This window comes from Tursiops truncatus, chromosome 1 (assembly GCF_011762595.2).
Source record: "Tursiops truncatus isolate mTurTru1 chromosome 1, mTurTru1.mat.Y, whole genome shotgun sequence".
In the NCBI taxonomy this organism is placed as follows: domain Eukaryota; kingdom Metazoa; phylum Chordata; class Mammalia; order Artiodactyla; family Delphinidae; genus Tursiops; species Tursiops truncatus.
In genome coordinates, this window is record NC_047034.1 from 149,285,756 (window position 1) to 149,305,985 (window position 20,230).

General features: G+C 42.8%; 1 protein-coding gene across 2 annotated transcripts in view; it reads right to left on the bottom strand.

Moving 5' to 3' along the window:
* The window catches only part of CCDC30 (coiled-coil domain containing 30), a 171,985-nt gene that overhangs the window by 10,717 nt on the left and 141,038 nt on the right, over positions 1–20,230 (bottom strand). For both annotated transcript variants that reach the window (XM_073791227.1, XM_073791230.1), the window contains 2 exons: positions 12,587–12,699; positions 2,884–3,025 (listed from right to left, as the gene is read on the bottom strand). In XM_073791227.1, coding sequence (XP_073647328.1) covers positions 2,884–3,025; positions 12,587–12,699 — 255 coding nt within the window. The remainder of the gene's footprint in view (positions 1–2,883; positions 3,026–12,586; positions 12,700–20,230) is intronic.

Sequence of the window (20,230 nt, forward strand, 5' to 3'; positions counted from 1 at the left end):
TAGATGGGTGAATCACAGGGTTAAGAGCGGCAACTTTCTTTCTTTTAATAAGGTACTAATATAGATCATTCAGAAAAGACTGTCCATATATGTGGTATCTAAAAAAACCCAAGCAACAAAGAAAACCAGACTCATAGATATAGAGAACGGATTGGTGGCTGCCAGAGGTGGAGAGGGGTGGGTGAAGTGGGTGAAAGCAGTCAAAAGGTACAAACTTCCGGTTATTAATAAGCCATAAAGATATAATGTACAGCATGATGACTATAGTTAGTAATACTGTATTGCATATGAGAAAGTGGCGAAGACAGTAGATCTTAAAAGTTCTCATCACAAGAAAAAAATTTGTAACTATGTGTGGTGATGGATGTTAACTAGACTTATTGTGGTGAACATTTAGCAATATATATAAATATCAAATCATTATGTTATATACCTGAAACTAATAAAATATTATGTCAATTATAATTCAAAATGAAAGAAAGAAAGAAAGGCTGTCCATCTATTATTAAGGAATTGTAAGGAAGGAGATTACAGTATGTTTTGAAACAAACTCTTCCAGATCTTAAAGTCCTTCATCCAGGACCCTTCAATGTCTAACAATAGTCTTTCCTGCTATTATTTAAATATATTTATGAGAAGGATTGAGAATATAAGCAGCTACCCCACAAATAATGCTCTCTGCAGTTATAACTGGATTAGAAAGGAAATTGAGTGGGGCAGGCTACTGACACCCTGTCCGTTGGAAATACTGTATGCTTTGGAACCAAAAAATCAGGACATCTGCTCTAATAATAGGATAAAGTATTTGGGGAAACCTGGTTTGGGTGGTCACACAGTCAGAGGACTCAGCTGGCTCACTGTATAAAGAGAAGGCTGAAGGAATGAAGCCTCCCAAAGTGGCATTATTTTCTGGAGATTAGGTGCTTAGAAAGTGAGCCCAGCTTTTGTATGCTCGGGGCTCCGGTTCACGGGCCCTAAAATAAGTAAAATCAGGAGCTCCAGGTCTGTACCACTGTGGTACATCTACTGATTCACACGCTTCTAAGAGATTTTACACTAAGAAGAAAATAACATTTATGAAAATTTATATGTGCCAGGTCCCACGTTAGGCATTTTGTATTTTAATTATTTCCCCATTTTACAGAGGCAGAAAATGATGCACAGGGACTCGGGCAAGGTCACAGAACTATCAAGCGGCAGGGCTAGACTTTGCATCCAAGTCTGTCCAAGGCCAACACCAACCACTCTTTCCTCGCCTCTGCTTACTTGCAGTCTCCAGTTAATTTCATGGAGGCCTGTGGTTTTTTGGGCAGATGTGTTCGTTTCCTAGGACAGCTGTAACAAATTACTACAAACTGGGCAGCTTAAAACAGCAAGAATTTATTTTCTCACAGTTCTGGAGGCCAGTAAGGTGTGGACAGGGGTAGTTCTGGGGGTGCTGAGGGAGAATCTGTTCCATGTCTCTCTCCTAGCTGGTAGTTGCAAGCAATCGTTGGTGTTTCTTGGCTTGTGGCTTCATCACTCCGATCTCTGCCTCTATCATCACATGGCCTTCTTCCCCTGTGTCTGTCTTTGTGTGTGTCTTTTCCTCCTCTTATAACGATACTAGTCATATCGGATTTAGGGTTCACGCTAATCCAGTATGACCTCGTTTTAACTGTTTATGCCTGAAAACACCTTACATCCAAATGAGGTCACATTCTGAGGTTCTGGGTAGACATGGATTTTGGGGGTACACTGGAACACAGTACAGTCAGGAAACATGCCTGCTGAAAGCAGGAGGCTGGTTTTGCCATGTAAGCCTGGAAGTGGAAGGCAGGCATCACAAGGAAGAACGGGTAATACAGAATAGGTTGATGATATTTCTGGGGGGCCCATGAACCAGGGTTGCTACTTTCTTCTGTTATACTTTCTATATTGTCTTCCTAGTTGTGGATCTGAGTCTTTAAAAGTTGGATGAATTAGTGCCAAAATAGGAGGGTACTGCAAAATCTAACATATTTTCCTTTTTTACTGCAGTTTGGAGTATCAAGAGGATTTTTTAAAACTGAAAACACAACAATGGTGACCCATCTGTTATAATCCTCAAATGTTTTCTGTGTGTAATCGAAGGATTCTTACCCTGGAGTCCTATAATAGCCCATGGAATAACTGAATTTACATCAACTGTTTTGGTATCCTTGGCACATAGTGGTGGTATGATGAAAATTTGTTGGGTGAAGAAATGAGTAATTTAAGACTGAGGACAATGTTTTCAAAATTCTGAAATGGGCTGGGGATCTCCAGAAGGGAAACATTCCTGGCCAAATCAGTTGCTCTCGATTTTGAATGGATGTAGTTTAATGCTCTCAAGGCCATTTGTCATTTGATCCCATTCATCTGTCCCATTTCCTTCTTACCCACACACTAGAAAGTCACACAGGGGCGACAAGACAAACAAAGAAACCAGGGATATTTAGAAAACAGCCTGAAGGCTCTAGTCAAGGACTGATGAAAGAATAGGGGTCACCTGTTTTCACTGCCATTTAAAACTGACAGAAATGTGAGGCAAAATGAAGGCTGCATAAAGTAGGAATGAGTTACGGAGGGTGGTCTGGAAGTCTCTGCTGCAGGGTGATTAAGAAGATACTTTCATTTGAAGGCAAGACACTAGTCCTAAGCAGCAGTGCAGAATATTTTCAGTGTCTAATTTGATCTAGCATCGCTATGAGTCTTACACACCTTGGGGCAGGGCTTAAACAATTACTCAAATTGAAAAAGGGTGCAAAGAAAAGAAATGGAAACCTGGGCTATGAAGAGGCCACAAATACATAAAAAACGAGTGGGCTTCCTCCAGATGACCAATACCAGCATCACCAGTGAGCTCTCACCTTTTCCCCTCACCTTTTCCATTTGTTGCTGCAGGGCTCCAATCTCATTTTCAAGTTGTTTGATTCTCTCGTCTCGGAGTTCTACTTCATGAACTAAACGATCCTTGACTCTGCGAAGCTTGGCTTTGTGGTGGTGATGTTTCTCATTATAGTTTCTACAAAAGCAAATTTAAATATAGGTGCACCTGAACACAGTGAAAACTACTTTGCCTCCTCAGTATGCACCTTTCTTGGGTTTCCTCTTCTTGCTTTGTCAGGGCCTCTGGCACCACAGATGGAGACTTGTCCTGCCTCACATCTGCAGGACTTCTTGCCTCCCGGGTGGGGAGAATGGACCAAGTACAACGTCCTAAATAACACAAGATTCCGTCATCTCCAACTCAGGAAACTCCTCGACTTCTGATCCCTGACATCTATCAATTCGGAATCCTGCTCCACTGATTCAGTCATTGATTTAAAATTTTCTACTTCTTGGCTACACCCTCGGACAGTGATATAACCCACTACTTCTATCTTGTCTCTTTTCCAGATAAGTGGGTTTGCTCTCAGTCCTTGCCTTGAGTCTAGACTTTTAAATGCCAATTCTATATGTCTCTGCTCAAGACTCTTACTGAGTCTCACATAAATTTGACTTACCACTAATAAACACATGAAAAGATGTTCAACGTCATTAGCTATAAAGAAAATGCAAATCAAAATTACAATGAGATGCCACTTCACACCTAGTAGAATGGCTAAAATAAAAAAGAAAGATAATAACAAGTGCTGAGAAGGATGTGGAGAAACCGGAACACTCATACACTGCTGGTAGGAATGGCAAAGGGAAAAAGCCTGGCAGTTTCTCAAATGGTTAAAAGTAGAGCCATATGATCTGGCAATTCCATTCCTAGGTATATACCCAAGAGGAATGAAAACATATGTCCACACAAAAACTTGTACATGAATGTCCATAGTAGCACTATTCACAACAGCCAAAAGGTTAAAACAACCCAAGTTTCCATCAACTGATGAATCAATAAACAAAATATGGAGTATCTGTACAATGGAACATTATTCCGCTACAGAAAGGAATGAAGTACTGATACATGCTACAACATGAATGAACTTTGAAAGCACTATGCTAAGTGAATGAAGCCAGTCACAAAGGACCACATATTTTACAATTCCATTCAGATGAAATGTCCAGAAGAGACAAATATAGAGTGAAAGAAAGTACGTTAGTGATTGCCTGGGGCTGGGGAGTATAGCTAAAGAGTTTCTTTTTGGGGTAATGAAATCGATTGTGGCGACAGATGTACAACTAAAAGCCTCTGATTTGTACATTTTCCATGGGTGAATTGTATGGTATGTGAATTATATCTCAATAAACCTGCTATTAAAAAAAAGACAACAAAAATCTGAGTTACCATTTCAAGCTACTACTACAGCTAATCCTGAGTAAATAAGAAAATAGATTAAAGCCTGCATACCACCACTAGGCAAACTGCTCTGAAGATGACTGTGCTTTCCAAATGAGAATATTGTTACTCAGAAAGTGCTTCTTCAAATGAAAAATTAAGAACTTTCACTTTGAACCTAAGGCAGGAAATAGATGGGCTCCAGGGTAGCCATTTACAACTGGCCTCCTGTTCACATTTCCTGGGGAGAGAAAAAGTTGGGCTTCCGGCCGGACACTTACAAGTAACTAGCCTTGTGTTTGCATTTCCTGAGACAGGAGATAGGTGGGCTCCAGGTTAGGCATTTACAGCCAGCCTCCTTTTGCTCTGTGAAATGGAAGTAACAGCAGAGACAGGGTAAACAGCCAGGCTTTGTCTCCTGTGGATGCCTTAAGATAACAGTCACGGCAGGGACAGAGAGGGGCTAAACCCGTTTGAGGAAAAGAACAAGAGGTCATACATTTCCCATCCTTGGGGCAAGGGAGACACTACATGTGTGCAGAAAGCCTCCTTGGGGATCAAAAAGGAGGGGGCACCACCCGATAATATGTGATGCTAAGGCGGCCCATATGCCTCTGGGCTGGAATCCATCTTGGAAAAAAGTTGCGCACGCATGTTGGGGAGGGTGCTAGGGCAGGTCAGGTGTGGAAAAAGAAGCCAGGTAATTGGCCAAAGGTAAACAAAGACCCGGAAGAACTGCCCTATGTAAATAATTTAACCGCTTCTTTACTGCACTCCTCCTCATTAGGTGGGATGCCGACACCCTTTCTCTCCGGGTGTGCATCTCTGCCTTGCTTCTGTCTTAACTAAACAAACTGTTTCTCTGTGTGCTCTCCCAACTTGTTGTTGTGGTATGTCTCTAATAATAAACTTCGTACCCATTTTTACAGTTTTTGCCTCCGTGAGAAATGCATTTTTCACTGGGGGCAAGAGCCAGGGTGTCTGGTGGCTTGGATTCCTGGTTTTCATACAGGCTACCCAGGTTCAATTCCTGGGCAGGGAATTAAGATCTAGCTTCGCGCCACCGCTCACTGCTGCCTCTCCGAGATTAAACCTATGAGGTCTAATAACACAAAATCACTCTGAACCAGGATTTCTGTACTACTGACGTTCTGGGCCAGAGAATTCTTTATTGTAGAGAGCTGACCTGTACTTTGAAGAATGCTTAGCGGCATCCTTGGCCTCCACTCACAAGATGCTAGTAGCACCTTCTACAGTGTGACAACCTGAAAAGTCTCCAGACATTGCCAAGTATCTCCTTGCCCTGGAAGGCAAACTATCCCCTACTGAAAACCATTGCTCTAGCTAATGTCCCTAAACGAGGTTTGCTCTAAGCCAATAGCAATGGTTCTCAAACTGTGTTCTGACCAGCAACACCATCATCACCTGGCAACTTGTTAGAGATGCAAAGTCTCAGGCTCTATCCCAGAATTACAGAATAAGAAAGTCTGGAGGAGGATCTGTGTTTTACTAGGTCCTCCAGGGGGTTCTGATGCAGGCTAAAGTTTGGAAGAAACCCTTGGGGGACATCCTCACTACTTCTGTTTCATTGTAAACAGACTACTTGTGGCAGGCTGTAAGGGCAGAATGGCCTTTCTTCATTCCTGCTAACAGAACTCAAGTTCACTTAGGTGTCCGTAAGGATTCCTTGATCTCAAGGAAGGTGGGTGTGCCCCACGTGTGTGCAGGGTGGGTTGGGGTGGGGATTGGGTGTGTGAGACAGGTAAGTCCTGCTGGAAAAGCAGGAATTTGAACAAAGGTCTCTCTCTGCTCTGGCTGCCCTCCTGCCGAGGCTGTTACCTGCAGCTACAGTCGCTGCCTTGTAACCATGAGGTGTGAAGCCTAAGGACAAAGCCATCAGCCCGCCAAGCATGGCAGAGGAGGAGGAGGGAAAGAGCCTGTCCTTAAGGATGCTACTGAGCAGCTGAATCAATCTCCATAATCATCTTCCTCCAGATTTCTTGTTATATAAGAAAAAAAAGTTTGTTTAAATATATTAGTCAGGTTTTTTTTGTTACCTGTGGTCAATTACATCCTGTTTCTTAAAATCAGAAAAACTAAACAAACAAAACAGTATTCTAATGCTCTCTCTAGCCTCTGATTTCCCTGAATGCCTAGAGATTTGAATAATGCCTTTTTAACTGAAAGGAAAAGTGTTTAAGGAATGAAGCATCTGCTCTCTGTCAGTGTAGGCATGGGAGGGCACAGTCATTCAGGCCTATGATGCTGGGCAGTTTGCCTATGTCAACTGTCTGGGGCTCTGACACTCAAATTGGAGGAAGTCCTAACTAAGTGAAGGGAACTAACGTGTGCTCCAGGTTTATCACAAGACACCTCGCGTGCTTTTAAAGCAAACTTGTGAAGGTGATGTCCTCACTCTGTGGCCCAGGAGATGGATGCTGTGCAGTAAACTCAGTGGGTCTGGGTTTCCAGTCTTTGACTGGTTCCTGGGAGACAACCTCTAAGCCCTTGGAGTATCCTGCCTGATAATAATGTCTCTGTGTACCGGTGGCTTTGGGCCACACCAGATATTTTATGCTAACAAAATGATTCGTGGTGAATGCATTTTTGTTCACCGTGGGCCTGGGCCATGCTGGATCAGTTTGACTATTCAGAGTTTGGAGAACTGGAGACTAAGTAGTTAAGGTCAATCCCAGGAGCTCTCTGTCCTCCTGACTAATCCCCAATTAAGTCCCTGGATGTCAAGGCTCAGGTGAGTTTCTCTGGCTGGGAATGCTTCATATATATTGCCACACGACGTCGCTGGGAGAATTAAGCACTGCCCATACTACTCCACTGGGAGAGGACAATGGGCAGCTTGCTTGCATCTTATCTCTCCTGAACTCTCGCTGCATGCTTTTTTAATCTGTATCCTTTCACTGTAATGAACCATAACCATGAGTGTAAAACCTTTCCTAAGATCTGTAAGTCCTAATGAACCTCCAGACCTGAGGGTGGTCTTGAAGACTCCTGACACAGAGGGAAGTTACTTTTACAGAGGAGAATCTGATTCCAGAGCCTGTGATCTCCCACTATGCCCCAGTGCTATAATACCAGCAAAGCCAGGCAAACCGGATATTGTCAATTTCTCTTGCTGAGATATTTTGTTTTACATAAAAACTAGGAACCAGATGGGAGGGGAAGAGCAAAGCAGACTTAGTTAGATACTAATTCTAGTCAAACTATGATGGAATAGCTACTCCAAGAGAGTCTTATGTTCTTGTAAGTTATATCTTACCTCTAAATGTGTTTTTGCAAGACTCTTCCATTTTCCAAAGTAGTGCCCCTCTCTCTCCTACTTGCTGATTGCAAATAAAAGAAACATTTTGTAGGGACTTCCCTGGTGGCGCAGTGGTTGAGAGTCTGCCTATCAATGCAGTGGACACGGGTTTGATCCCTGGTCCAGGAAGATCCCACATGCCACGGAGCAACTAAGCCCGTGGGCCACAACTACTGAGCCTGCGCTCTAGAGCCCACAAGCCACAACTACTGAAGCCTGCGTGCCTAGAGCCTGTGCTCTGCAACAAGAGAAGCCAACACAATGAGAAGCCCGCACACCGCAACAGAGAGTAGCTCCCGCTTGCCGCAACTAGAGAAAAAGCCCACGCGCAGCAACCAAGACCCAATGCAGCCAAAAAAGTAAAATTAAAATTAAAAAAAAAGAATCGTTTTGTATATTGTTCCCTTAGAAGATTAATTTAGCTGTTAGCCAGATGCCAAGCGGAGAAGTTTGAATTCTGGTAGGCCAGAGACATGCATACCGGGCCTTGTCACCAGATTGTCAGTGCGTGTGGCAGTGACTGACTGTGGGGATTGTCCCCAATCCACTTTCTCCTTCTTCTGTCATTATAGAGCCCGGATTTAGCTTGGCACTTGGTCGCTCAAATAGGAACTGCATTTTCTGGCTTTCCTTGCAGTTAGATGAGGCTATGGGAATAAGTTCTGGCCAACAGCCGAGTGGAAGTAGTGTGCCTTCCAGGAGAATGGAATGCTCTTGCTGTCCCCTCTTTCTCCCTTCTTGTTGGAAGAAATGTGGATATGGTAGTGAACCACCTGAACTATGTGGCTAAGTGCTAAAGATGTTGGAGCAATAACAAGGCAGGAGTCTAGACTCCGGAAACATGGAGCTACCACATCCATCCTGCACTTTTAGGTAAGAGAGAAAACCCTCCCTTTTTAAAGACATTCTTATTCAGTGTCTCTGCTGCAGCAACTCAACCTACATTCTAATTAATGGAGTTGCTCTAGATACCTGGGTTCATAAAGCTGCCTTAGACCTGTTCAGTTCTGTGGCCCGTGCAGCACCCACGACATAATATGAGGTACCTATTCTTGAAGATTGTGACTTATGTTCTTTACAGGGAGATATTTCTATCTCATAAATGTTCTCATTTTCCCTTATACTAGGAAGAGCTTGGCAAAAGATATCACCGGGTTTTAGCATCCTCTGGTCCATAGCCTCAGAGGTTTAACACTATCTAACAGTACACCTGTTGTTCTCTGAGTTTCCCAGCTGTTCACAGTTCCTCTGATTTTTTTTTTTTTTTTTTTGCGGTACGCAGGCCTCTCACTGTTGTGGCCTCTCCCGTTGCGGAGCACAGGCTCCGGACGCGCAGGCTCAGCGGCCATGGCTCACGGGCCCTGCTGCTCCGCGGCATGTGGGATCTTCCCGGACCAGGGCGCGAACCCGTGTCCCTCGCCTCGGCAGGTGGACTCTCAACCACTGCGCCACCAGGGAAGCCCAGTTCCTCTGATTTTTGACATCATTTGAAACACAACATGTATTTCTGGAATTGCTTTTACCCTTTCTGCCTTGGGATATTAAAACCCACGTCTGCAGCTTCCATGCCAGACAGCTTCTGTCTCTCTTATCCTGCCATTTGGACTATAAAAATATTAATTAATTTTTTAAAGATTATAGACAATTTGGGGAAAAAACCCAACTCCTGTATGATCAGTATTATAATATTCTTGTATTTCCTTCCAGTCTTTTTATAAGCATCTTTTTTTAAAACACTGTCTACATTAAAATTATCTTATTCTCTTTTCATTTATTGTATCACAGCATTTTCCCATGTTGTTATCTAGTCTTCATGGCCACCATCTTTTACAGCTGTATTATGTTCCATCAAGTGAATGTATTATACTTGACCTAACTGGCTCCTATTGCTTGATATTCAGGCTTCTTTCAGTAGTGCTACATGGTGTGAAAAGAACGTGGATGCAGTACAGCTGGGGAGAGCTTAGAGCCTTCCCTTCCATAGCAGGCTGGTTATTTGACACACCTATTAGTTTAGCCAGAAGTTCTGTTGGCCAACTTGCCCGAAGAACATGCGGATTTTCTAAGTTTATGTTTGGCTTTGTTAATTTGTACAATAAGACAGCACAATACTCATGTTCTAAAATTTAAGGACAACTTTTGCTTATGTTTATATAAAACCAGATGGTCTTTCATTTATTTTCATTTCAAAAAGGCAAGGAATTTGTTCCTCTGGAAGAGTAGCTGGGAAAACATGGAAAAAAATAGGCATTGTTTGTAAAGGTCAGGAGTGGGATCAGGGGAATGAGAACAAAAATGAACCTAGAGTTTTGACAATCCCTTCCATTTTCTTTCCTAAAGTTGTAGTTTTCAACCCTAGGTGCCCATCAGAATCACATGGGGATGATTTTAGAAAAGTATTGATCCCTAAGCCCTATCCTCACAGGTTCTGATTTGATTAATCTATGTTGGGGCCCATGCATGTGCAGCTAGGCTTAGCATCCACTGTCCTAAAGGGTATGGACAAATAATATGGTAAACTATTCAGCCTCACTAGCCATCAAAGAAATGTCTATAACTGAGCATTAAAAATCATAGAATAAGTTGAGCAAAAGAAGTCAGACACAGGACTTCCCTGGTGGCGCAGTGGTTAAGAATCTGCCTGCCAATGCAGGGTACACGGGTTTGAGCCCTGGTCTGGGAAGATCCCACATGCCGTGGAGCAACTAAGCCTGCGTGCCACAACTATTGAGCCTGCGCTCTAGAGCCTGTGAGCCACAACTACTGAGCCTGCGTGCCACAACTACTGAAGCCCTCGCGCCTAGAGCCTGTGCTCCGCAACAAGAGAAGCCACCTCAATGAGAAGCCCATGCACAGCAACGAAGAGTAGCCCCCGCTCGCCGCAGCTAGAGAAAACCTACATGCAGCAACGAAGACCCCCAACGCAACCAAAAATAAATAAATAAATACATTTATTTAAAAAAAAAAGTCAGACACAAAAGATTACACGCAGTGTAATTCCATTTTGATGAAATTCTAGGAGAAACAGAAATCAGAAGAGTGGATGCCTAGGAGGAGGAGGAGGAGCAAGAGATACAGACTGACGGCAAAAAGGTAGGAGAGAAATTCAAGGGATAATGGAAATGTTCTGTATCTTGATTGGGCTAGTGGTTAGGTGGGCGTATACATTTGTCAAAACTCATCGAACTGTACATTTAAAATCTGTGTATATGTAAATTATACCTCAATTAAAAGAAAGAACACTGGGGAAAATTTCATCACAGCCCTCCCCCACCAAAAGTAGCAGCCAATGCAAATTCGGATGTGGTGAAATTGCTACTCATATAACGATGGCAGAAAATTTTGGTAGAATGCTTCTGAATGACTTTTTTTGTTTGTTCGTTTGTTTTGCAGTACGCGGGCCTCTCACTGTTGGGGTCTCTCCTGTTGCAGAACACAGGCTCCGGATGCGCAGGCTCAGCGGCCATGGCTCATGGGCCCAGCCGCTCCGTGGCATGTGAGATCCTCCCGGCCCGAGGCACGAATCCGTGTCCCCTGCATCCGCAAGCGGACTCTCAACCACTGCGCCACCAAGGAAGCTCTCTTCTGAGTGTTTGATAATACATTTTATGATCCATACCTCCAGCTTTTGGACTAGTAATTCCACACCTAGGAATTTACTGTATAAAAATAATTTTTAAAATGAAAAATATATGTACAAAAATGGTTTTTCATGTGTTACTTTGTATAAAAACATCAATCACAGGACCAGTGGGTAATTCTTAACTAACTCTGGGCTACGTTGTGAGGGTTGATTCCAGCAGGCCTAGACTTAACCTGAGCTGTTTTGCTAAAGTTCTTGCTTGGTGCTGACCACTCGTCAAGGAATGAAATACACTGATTAAAACAGTGTTGCTTTTCAACCACAGGTCTGGAGTTTCAGAAAATGGTTTTTAAATCATTATCATAACTACAATCAACACAGTAGGTGAGTGAGAACATAAGGGAATAAGAAACTTCAACCTATAGAAAGAATAGAGCAGAGGGGCGCAGAGCTAGGAGCAGAGAGGTGGGTCATGGTTAAAAACTAAAAATAAGTAGATATAATAATAATAACAGCTGTGCGCTAGACACCGTTCTAAGTAAACGCTATACATATATTCATTCAGTTAACTCTCATAACAACTTTATGTGATAGGAATGGCTATTTTGTCCATGTTAAAGATGAGATACCTCAGGTACAGAGCGGTTATTTAACTTGCCCAAGGTCACAGCTAGTTCCTAGTAGAACCAGTAATTATACCCAAGCAATATGGCTCCAGAGTCCATACTCTGAACTACTAAGCTACACTTCAGAGAGGAAGAGAGCGGGAGGAATCTGGTAGGATGATGACCAGGGAATGGAAGAAAAAGCAGGTAGTTTAGGAACATAAATTTTTATTGAGCACCTGTTATATACCAGGGACTGTGGATAAAAGGATGAGTAAGACCATGGCCCATGTCCTTTAAAACCTACAGTCTGGTGAGGAAGACAGGTGTGAGTCACGTTATTTCAAAACAACATGGCAAGTTCTTAAATAATTACAGAGAGCCATGTACAAAGGGCTACAGGAACACAAAGAGTGACACCTCACTCAACCCAGGCTGGAGGTGTCAAGAAAGGCTTCTTGAGGAGGTGACTCCTAGGTTGAGAATGAAGAGTTGAAATAGGGAGAGCGTGGTCCAGACTGAGGAAAGTACGCAAGGGAAAAAGAAGGCTGAAGGCAAGTGAGGGGGTATATTTGGGGAAGAGCAAGATGTTAGCTACCACTAGAGCTCAATAAATAGTAATTCCCTTCCTCCTCCCTCTCTTGGGAAGGAATGAGGCCCCATATCTCCCTAGGAAAAGCCCTATAGATAGAACTTTTGGGAATGAAGGAAATCGGTGTTGGCGTTCTTGAAAGGTCACTTCTGTGAGCATCCCCTGCTCTGGCTCCCTAAGAAGTAGCTCAGTCTTCTAAAGGGAACTTGTTTTTGTTTACCTCACATGGACATCAAGCCGCTTCAAAAATTGCCCATACTCTTCACGTAGAGCTTCTTTCTCCTGCTGCAACCCAGACAGCTTCTCTGACAATTCCTGGTTGCTCTTCAGATGCTGAAAAACATTTAAAAGTATGGGAATACTCTGCTGAATACAGGTTTGATGTTGACGAAATGGAAACTGGCAACGCCTTTCTGCTGAAAAAGGCATATGGAAACCAGAGTAGCTTCCTGTGATTTTGCACTTCTAGAATTCCCGAAAGCCAATAGGTCTTTTCCTTGACTTTTGTTCCCCCAACCTTTCCAGTAGATTTGTGAGCATTTAATTCCACATATAGAGAGTCTTCCAGCTTGAAGTAGAGTGAAAGCTGTTTTCCTGACCTAACCCTGACTAATAAAGTATTTGGTTCTAGAAGTGGCTCCAGGGAGTCTGGACTTAGTGTCTGAGCCGGTAGGATTTGAAGGCAGTTTAATCTTGTCACTAATATTAGCAATCCATGACCAAAATTGATTAAATTATAATGTAGTTGCCTGTGGTGAAGTGCTCTGGCAGACCACAGGACTGCTACAAAGTTACAGAGGCACTGAGAACGCCAAGGAGTGCGGGGTGGCGAGCCACACCTGACCACGTTAATGAGCCAAAGAGGAGAAAGTGTCCAGCTTGGGGTTTAATTATTGGAACAAGGCATACTCAGAGACCCAGAGCACATCCTTCATGTAGGCGGCAGGTCAATATATCCCAAACCCAAATTTCATCAAGTAGGTGGCAGAATTGCAGCTTAAGCTGATTTCGTAGACTTGCCACATCTCTTATGTGAAAAATAGTGCTTTATTTGGAAATACATGCAAATCTGAGAATTGGGAACGAGAACATCTGACAGGATTCCAATAACTTTGAGCACCTTGGACCTAGAAATCCTACTGAGCCCCTCTTAGCAGCATAAGCAGTCCTGCTGTCTCAGATTAAACACCCTTGCATCGAGGACTCTACTGACTCCACCTGAGGCAGCTACCTGTGCAGGGATACCTATTATTCTTAACATCCACCCTATACCACTACCGCTTCTCTTTGCCTCCAATCCTACAACTAGAGTCGGATCCCAGCCCGTCCTGGGGAGAGGGGGTTGAGTATAGGGACTCACCTAGGAGGACTGCCATATTGAAAGAATGGAAAGATTCTGCCAAATTAAATTGGCAGAAACCTGAGGAATACAGGTAGGACTGTATTTGTAAGGCATTACACTAGGGAGAAAGGAATATAATGTTGAATAGGCTGAATTTATTGACCTGGATGCGCTTACCAGAGATTCAGGATTTAATGTGTTGATTTTAACGTCTAACGTGACTTTAATAGTTTGCTTGGTTGCTGGACTGAAACTTGGACCCAACAGTGACCTGTGTTAAATGACATTAAGATGCCGTGCTTCCTTGGTATAAGAGAGGAAAGAAGCCAAAGTCTTAAGTAGATCGGAAGTTTGGAGTACACTTGTCATGGGCGACCTGCTCACCACCTCATCACTATGACCCGCACGTCACTCAGAAGACACTCCTTTCCCCCAGGCTTTGCCAAATACACTGGTGAGGGGAGCTCTAGATTCCTTGAAATGCTCTATAATGCTCTCCTACTGAGGATGATGGTGGGAGATGCCAACACTGAAGCCCTGATTTTAGTGGGGATGATGGTACTGCAGCGTGTCGGAGATCAAGTGGCAATGTTTAACCCCCTGATACAAGGTGGGCATTATTACTCTTATTAGATAATAGGGCCAGAGATTTAACCAAATGGTTTGACTCGTAGCGATCTTTGGTTGTAGTTAATTGCTCACAGTGATTACAGGACTAAAATAGATGAACAGCCTATTAAAGTTTTAATTGAGTTGTATTTTTAAATAAATGAATAAATATATAAATGCACCTGGGTCTGGTGAACAGAGGCCCAATTTGAATGACAACAGTGGAGAGTAATGGCCTCTTACTCAATCCCCAGACCTGAGTCAGTTCAGACCCAGGGTCCTTTTGCTAGGTTGTCTTCAGGAAGAACCTTGTGTGTGACGCTGCCACAAGCATGTGATCTTCTCCAAAGCCTTCCCCAAAGAGGCCTGTGGCCTTTTACCCAGGTGACTGGGCATTGGAGAAAGGGAACTATCTGGACTTTGGGGGAATTACATACAGTACAGTGGTTCTCAGTCAACACTAATACCTTGGAACCCAAAATGAGACTGAGGTTCACAATTCAGAGTGAGGGCTTAAGGAAGTAAGGTGGAAAATGGAGTTTGAACACACAGAGTGTCTTAGAGTATGTCTGCAGTGATTCATTGGCTCAGTGTAGGTTTCATGATGGGCCTAGTGGGTTTGTGAATCTCCTCAGTGATTTCTTCCCAATTCTTTTTTTTCTTTTTTTGCGGTACGCAGGCCTCTCACCACTGTGGCCTCTCCCGTTGCGGAGCACAGGCTCCGGACGCACAGGCTCAGTGGCCATGGCCCACAGGTCCAGCCGCTCCGTGGCATGTGGGATCCTCCCAGACCGGGGCATGAACCCGTGTCCCCTGCATCGGCAGGCGGACTCTCAACCACTGCACCGCCAGGGAAGCCCTCTCCCCAATTCTTGAATGTATAGTCAAACTAGACAATCCGGAATAGAAGATTCTCTTTGTTGGCTTTCTGACCTGAGGCATGAGGGCTATTGATGGTAGAAGAGGCCAAGTGCTTGGAATGCCTCTTCAGAGTCTAGAATCAACTTATACCACCTTTGCCTTCAACGCATTTATCAAGCAACCTTCAAGGCTGTACGGTTTTAGTGGTGCCCAAAGCAAGACAAAGATCTGTGCTGTGACAGGCTGCAGTGCAAACTGCTTTGCCACTTGGGCTTTATGACCCAGCAGACCCAAAGTTGCTCCAAGTTTCCATGGCAGCTGAGGAAGCAATATAGAGCCTCTGGAAAACTGTAGTTTAATATTATGATCTGGGAGGAAAGTCATCTCTCCTCCTATAATATCTCTTTGCCTTTTGAGAAAGGTCCTTGCTTGTGACTGGCCCTGGTGGAGACTGAATGGTTGGCCATGAGAAATCAAGTATCGAGTAACCTGAGCTGTCCTTCCTGAAATGAGGTGTTCTATTATTCACTGAGCATTGAGCTGGGCATGTGCAGTAGTACTCCATCCTCAAACAGAATTGCTATGTAAAATACTGAGCCCCAGCAGGTCCTTAAGGTTCCAAGCTGCATTAGCAAGTGGTACTTACTTCTATTGCATCACCACCTCTCTTAACCCAAACCTATGGCCTAATGGGGAGTTCCCTATGACCAGTTAGCCAAGGAAGAATAAATTCGGGCCTGATGTACATATGATTCTGTACAATATGCAGCAACCACTAAGCTGGGACGAAGTGAGAGTAGCACTGACATATATACACTACCAAACGTAAATAGATATGCAGTTGGGAAGCAACTGCATAGCACAGGGAGATCAGCTGAGTGCTTTGTGACCATCTAGAGGGGTGGGATAGGGAGGATGGGAGGGAGACGCAAAAGGGAGGGGATATGGGGATATATGTATATGTATAGCTGATTCACTTTGTTATACAGCAGAAACGAACACAACATTGTAAAGCAATTATACTCCACTAAAGATGTTTAAAACAAAAAAAGTAGGGCTGCTGTGGCATACAGCCCCAACTGAGGGGTAGCCCTTAAGACCAGGGGGAAGGGAAATCTCAGTGGGTAAAGCTTGTGTTCACTTTGCCTGGAAAGGGAGATGTCCAGAGGCATGGACCTATGCTAATTTATAGAAAGTTTCTAATAGTTTGGCCAGATGATCAGGGATTTGGAAAGAATAATATGGAGGACTGATGAAAAAGAGGCCTGGAAAAGGGGCCTGGACTAGAAATGTTGTCCAATCGGTGGGAATGTTCTATGTCTGCACTCTCCAGCATGGTGGTCACTTGCCACCCGTGGCTACTGAGCACATGAAACGTGCCTAGTGTGTCTGAGGAACTGAATTTTTAATTTTATGTAATTTTAATTAACTTAGCCACATGTGGTTAGTTGACACAATATTAGACAGCACAGGCCTAGAGTGTGAACGTATATGTGTTACATGTGTTTCTGCTCAGCAGAGGGCTTCCACAGAAGAGGTGGCTCTCAATAATCAGGTGGAAAAAATAGTACATTCTGGATGTCACTTAGCCTCTTTTTCTATCTATTTGCTCACTCAGTGGGCTCATGTGCAAAGTGCATGGGGGCAGGAATATATTTTATAAGGAGTCACCAAGGCTAATCCACTCAACTTGCTAAAAGCACAGATCAATGTTGAGCAACTGTTATGGCAGTTGGGGGGCCAGGCAGCCACCTGGTAGTAGGTTTATTACGCTGGACCCCTTCCACCATGCAGAGAACAACAATTTGTCCTCAGTGAAAGAGACATTCATTTTATTTTTGTTCTTTTCATTAATTTTTATTGGAGTAGAGTTGATTTACAATGTTGTTAGTTTCTTGCTGTACAGCAAAGTGATTCAGTCATACGTACATATATATCCACTCTTTTTTAGATTTCCTTCCCATTTAGGTCACCACAGAGCACTGAGTAGAGTTTCCTGTGCTATGGAGTAGGTTCTCATTAGTTATCTATTTTATACATAGTAAGGAAACACTCATTTTAGATACGGATTTGCTTTCTCTGCCCACAATGCTTTTGCCAGGACCACCATCTGTGGACTTACCAAATTCTTTATTTCTTGTCATGATATACTACCACCCAACATGGCTTCTGACCAAGAAAATCATTTTACACTAAGAGAAGTGAAACAAAAGCTCATATATATGAGAGTCATTGGTCTCACCCTATATCCCACTATCCAGTAAAAAAAACAAACCTGCAAAACAGTGGAAAGACCTATGGAGGATGTAGTTATGATGCTGGCTAGGTGAAAACATCTTTTGAGGTTCAGTGATGTCCGATAAGATGATGTCTAAACTTTTAACCATTGATTGATATATGATGCTGTTTCTCTCAGAGCCAGAATATGGGAAAGAAACCAAGAGCTGGAATGGGAGTGGCTTTTCAAACCTATACCTCATTGGCAAAACATGTGTTATTGTATTATTGGTAGTTAACTTATAATTAAGTTTTTTTTTTGTTTGTTTTTGTTTTAACATCTTTATTGGGGTATAATTGCTTTACAATGGTGTGTTAGTTTCTGCTTTATAACAAAGTGAATCAGTCATACATAACCATATGTTCCCATATGTCTTCCCTCTTGCGTCTCCCTCCCTCCCACCCCCCCCATCCCATAATTAAGTTTTAAAGTTAGTATATCCATGTGGATTGAGACTGAAGAAGCAGCAATTGACATTACCCCCAAATGACCACAGACGCTGCTGGGACTCTGAGAAGTTAAGTGTATCAATGAAACAGGAGGCAGGGCACAACCTTTAAAAGAATGACATAGCTGTTGAGGATACAACAAAAACTGGTTGGAACCGATTAGGTCAAAGATGGCAGAAGATTTGACTTCCAGTAGACTTTGAGCCTCATTATATGCTCGTTGTAACTAGCTAAACAACACACCCACAGGTGCTGTGACAGTTCTGAGGCCAACCATAAAAGTCCCAAAAGTGGGCAGTCACCCAATTCCTGCAAATCCCTGTCCCTTCTCCAAAATAGTTGGAATAACCCTCCCACTCATTAGCCTATGAAATTACCCAGCCTATAAAAATTAACCACGCCATATTTCGGGGCCTCTCACCTTCTGAGATGGCCCACACTCTGTCTGTGGAGTGAGTTTCTCCCAGGGCCGCTCTGGCCTTTTGAGATGGACTGCATTCTGCCTATGGAATATATTTCTCTCTAAATAAATCCACTTCTTACCTATCACTTTGTTATCCACTGAATTCTTTCTGAGATGAGACAGAAGAACCTCAGCTTCATTAATTCCTGAGACCAGGTGTGTGATCGCAATTAAGACAGTGGGCTCAAGTCCCAATGTGGGTTTTGGCTGGGTTCAAGTCCCAATCTAAGTTCTGAGATTTCATCTTCATTTATATGAGTGATAGTGCATCCTATTAGAGGAAAGCATACTACTCTTCATTTTTTAAAAAATTTTTAAAATTATTTTTTATATAGCAGTTTCTTATTAGTTATCTATTTTAAATATATTAGTGTATATATGTCAATCCCAATCTCCCAATTCATCCCACCACCAGCCCCCCGCCGACCCCCCCACCCCACCATCGCTTTCCACCCTAGGTGTCCATATGCTTGTTCTCTACATCTGTGTCTCTATTTCTGCCCTGCAAACCAGTTCATCTATACCATTTTTCTAGGTTCCACATATATGCGTTAATATACGATATTTGTTTTTCTCTTTCTGACTTACTTCACTCTGTATGACAGTCCCTAGATCCATCCACGTCTCTACAAATGACCCAATTTCATTCCTTGTTATGGCTGAGTAATATTCCATTGTACATATGTACCACATCTCCTTTATCCGTTCGTCTCTTGATGGGCATTTAGGTTGCTTCCATGACCTAGCTATTGTAAATAGTGCTGCAATGAACATTGGGGTGCATGTGTCTTTTTGAATATGGTATTCTCTGGGTATATGCCCAGTAGTGGAATTGCTGGGTCATACGGTAATTCTATTTTTAGTTTCTTAAGGAACCTCCACACTGTTCTCCATAGTGGTTGTATCAATTTACATTCCCACCAACAGTGCAAGAGGGTTCCCTTTTCTCCACACCCTCTCCAGCATCTATTGTCTATAGATTTTCTGATGATGCCCATTCTAACTGGTGTGAGGTGATACCTCACTGTAGTTTTGATTTGCATTTCTCTAATAATTAGTGATGTTGAGCAGATTTTCATGTGCTTCTTGGCCATCTGTATGTCTTTTTTGGAGAAATGTCTATTTAGGTCTTCTGACCTTTTTTGATTGGGTTGTTTTTTTAATATTGAGTTGCATGAGCTGTTTATATATTTTGGATATTAATCCTTTGTCCGTTGATTAGTTTGCAAATATTTTCTCCCATTCTGAGGGTTGTCTTTTCGTCTGGTTTGCAGTTTCCTTTGCTGTGCAAAAGCTTTAAAGTTTCATTAGGTCTCATTTGTTTATTTTTGTTTTTATTTCCATTTCTCTAGGAGGTAGATCAAAAAAGATCTTGCTGTGATTTATGTCGAAGAATGTTCTTCCTGTGTTTTCCTCTAAGAGTTTTATAGTGTCTGGTCTTACATTTAGGTCTCCAATCCATTTTGAGTTTATTTTTGTGTATGGTGTTAGGAAGTGTTCTAATTTCATTCTTTTACATGTAACTGTCCAGTTTTCCTAGCACCACTTATTGAAGAGACTGTCTTTTCTCCATTGTATATCCTTGCCTCCTTTGTCATAGATTAGTTGACAATAGGTGCGTGGGTTTATCTCTGGGCTTTCTATCCTGTTCCATTGATCTATATTTCTGTTTTTGTGCCAGTACCATATTGTCTTGATTACTGTAGCTTTGTAGTATAGTCTGAAGTTAGGGAGTCTGATTCCTCCAGCTCCACTTTTTTCCCTCAAGACTGCTTTGGCGTCTTTTGTGTCTCCATACAAATTTTAAGATGTTTTTGCTCTAGTTCTGTAAAAAATGCCACTGGTAATTTGACAGGGATTGC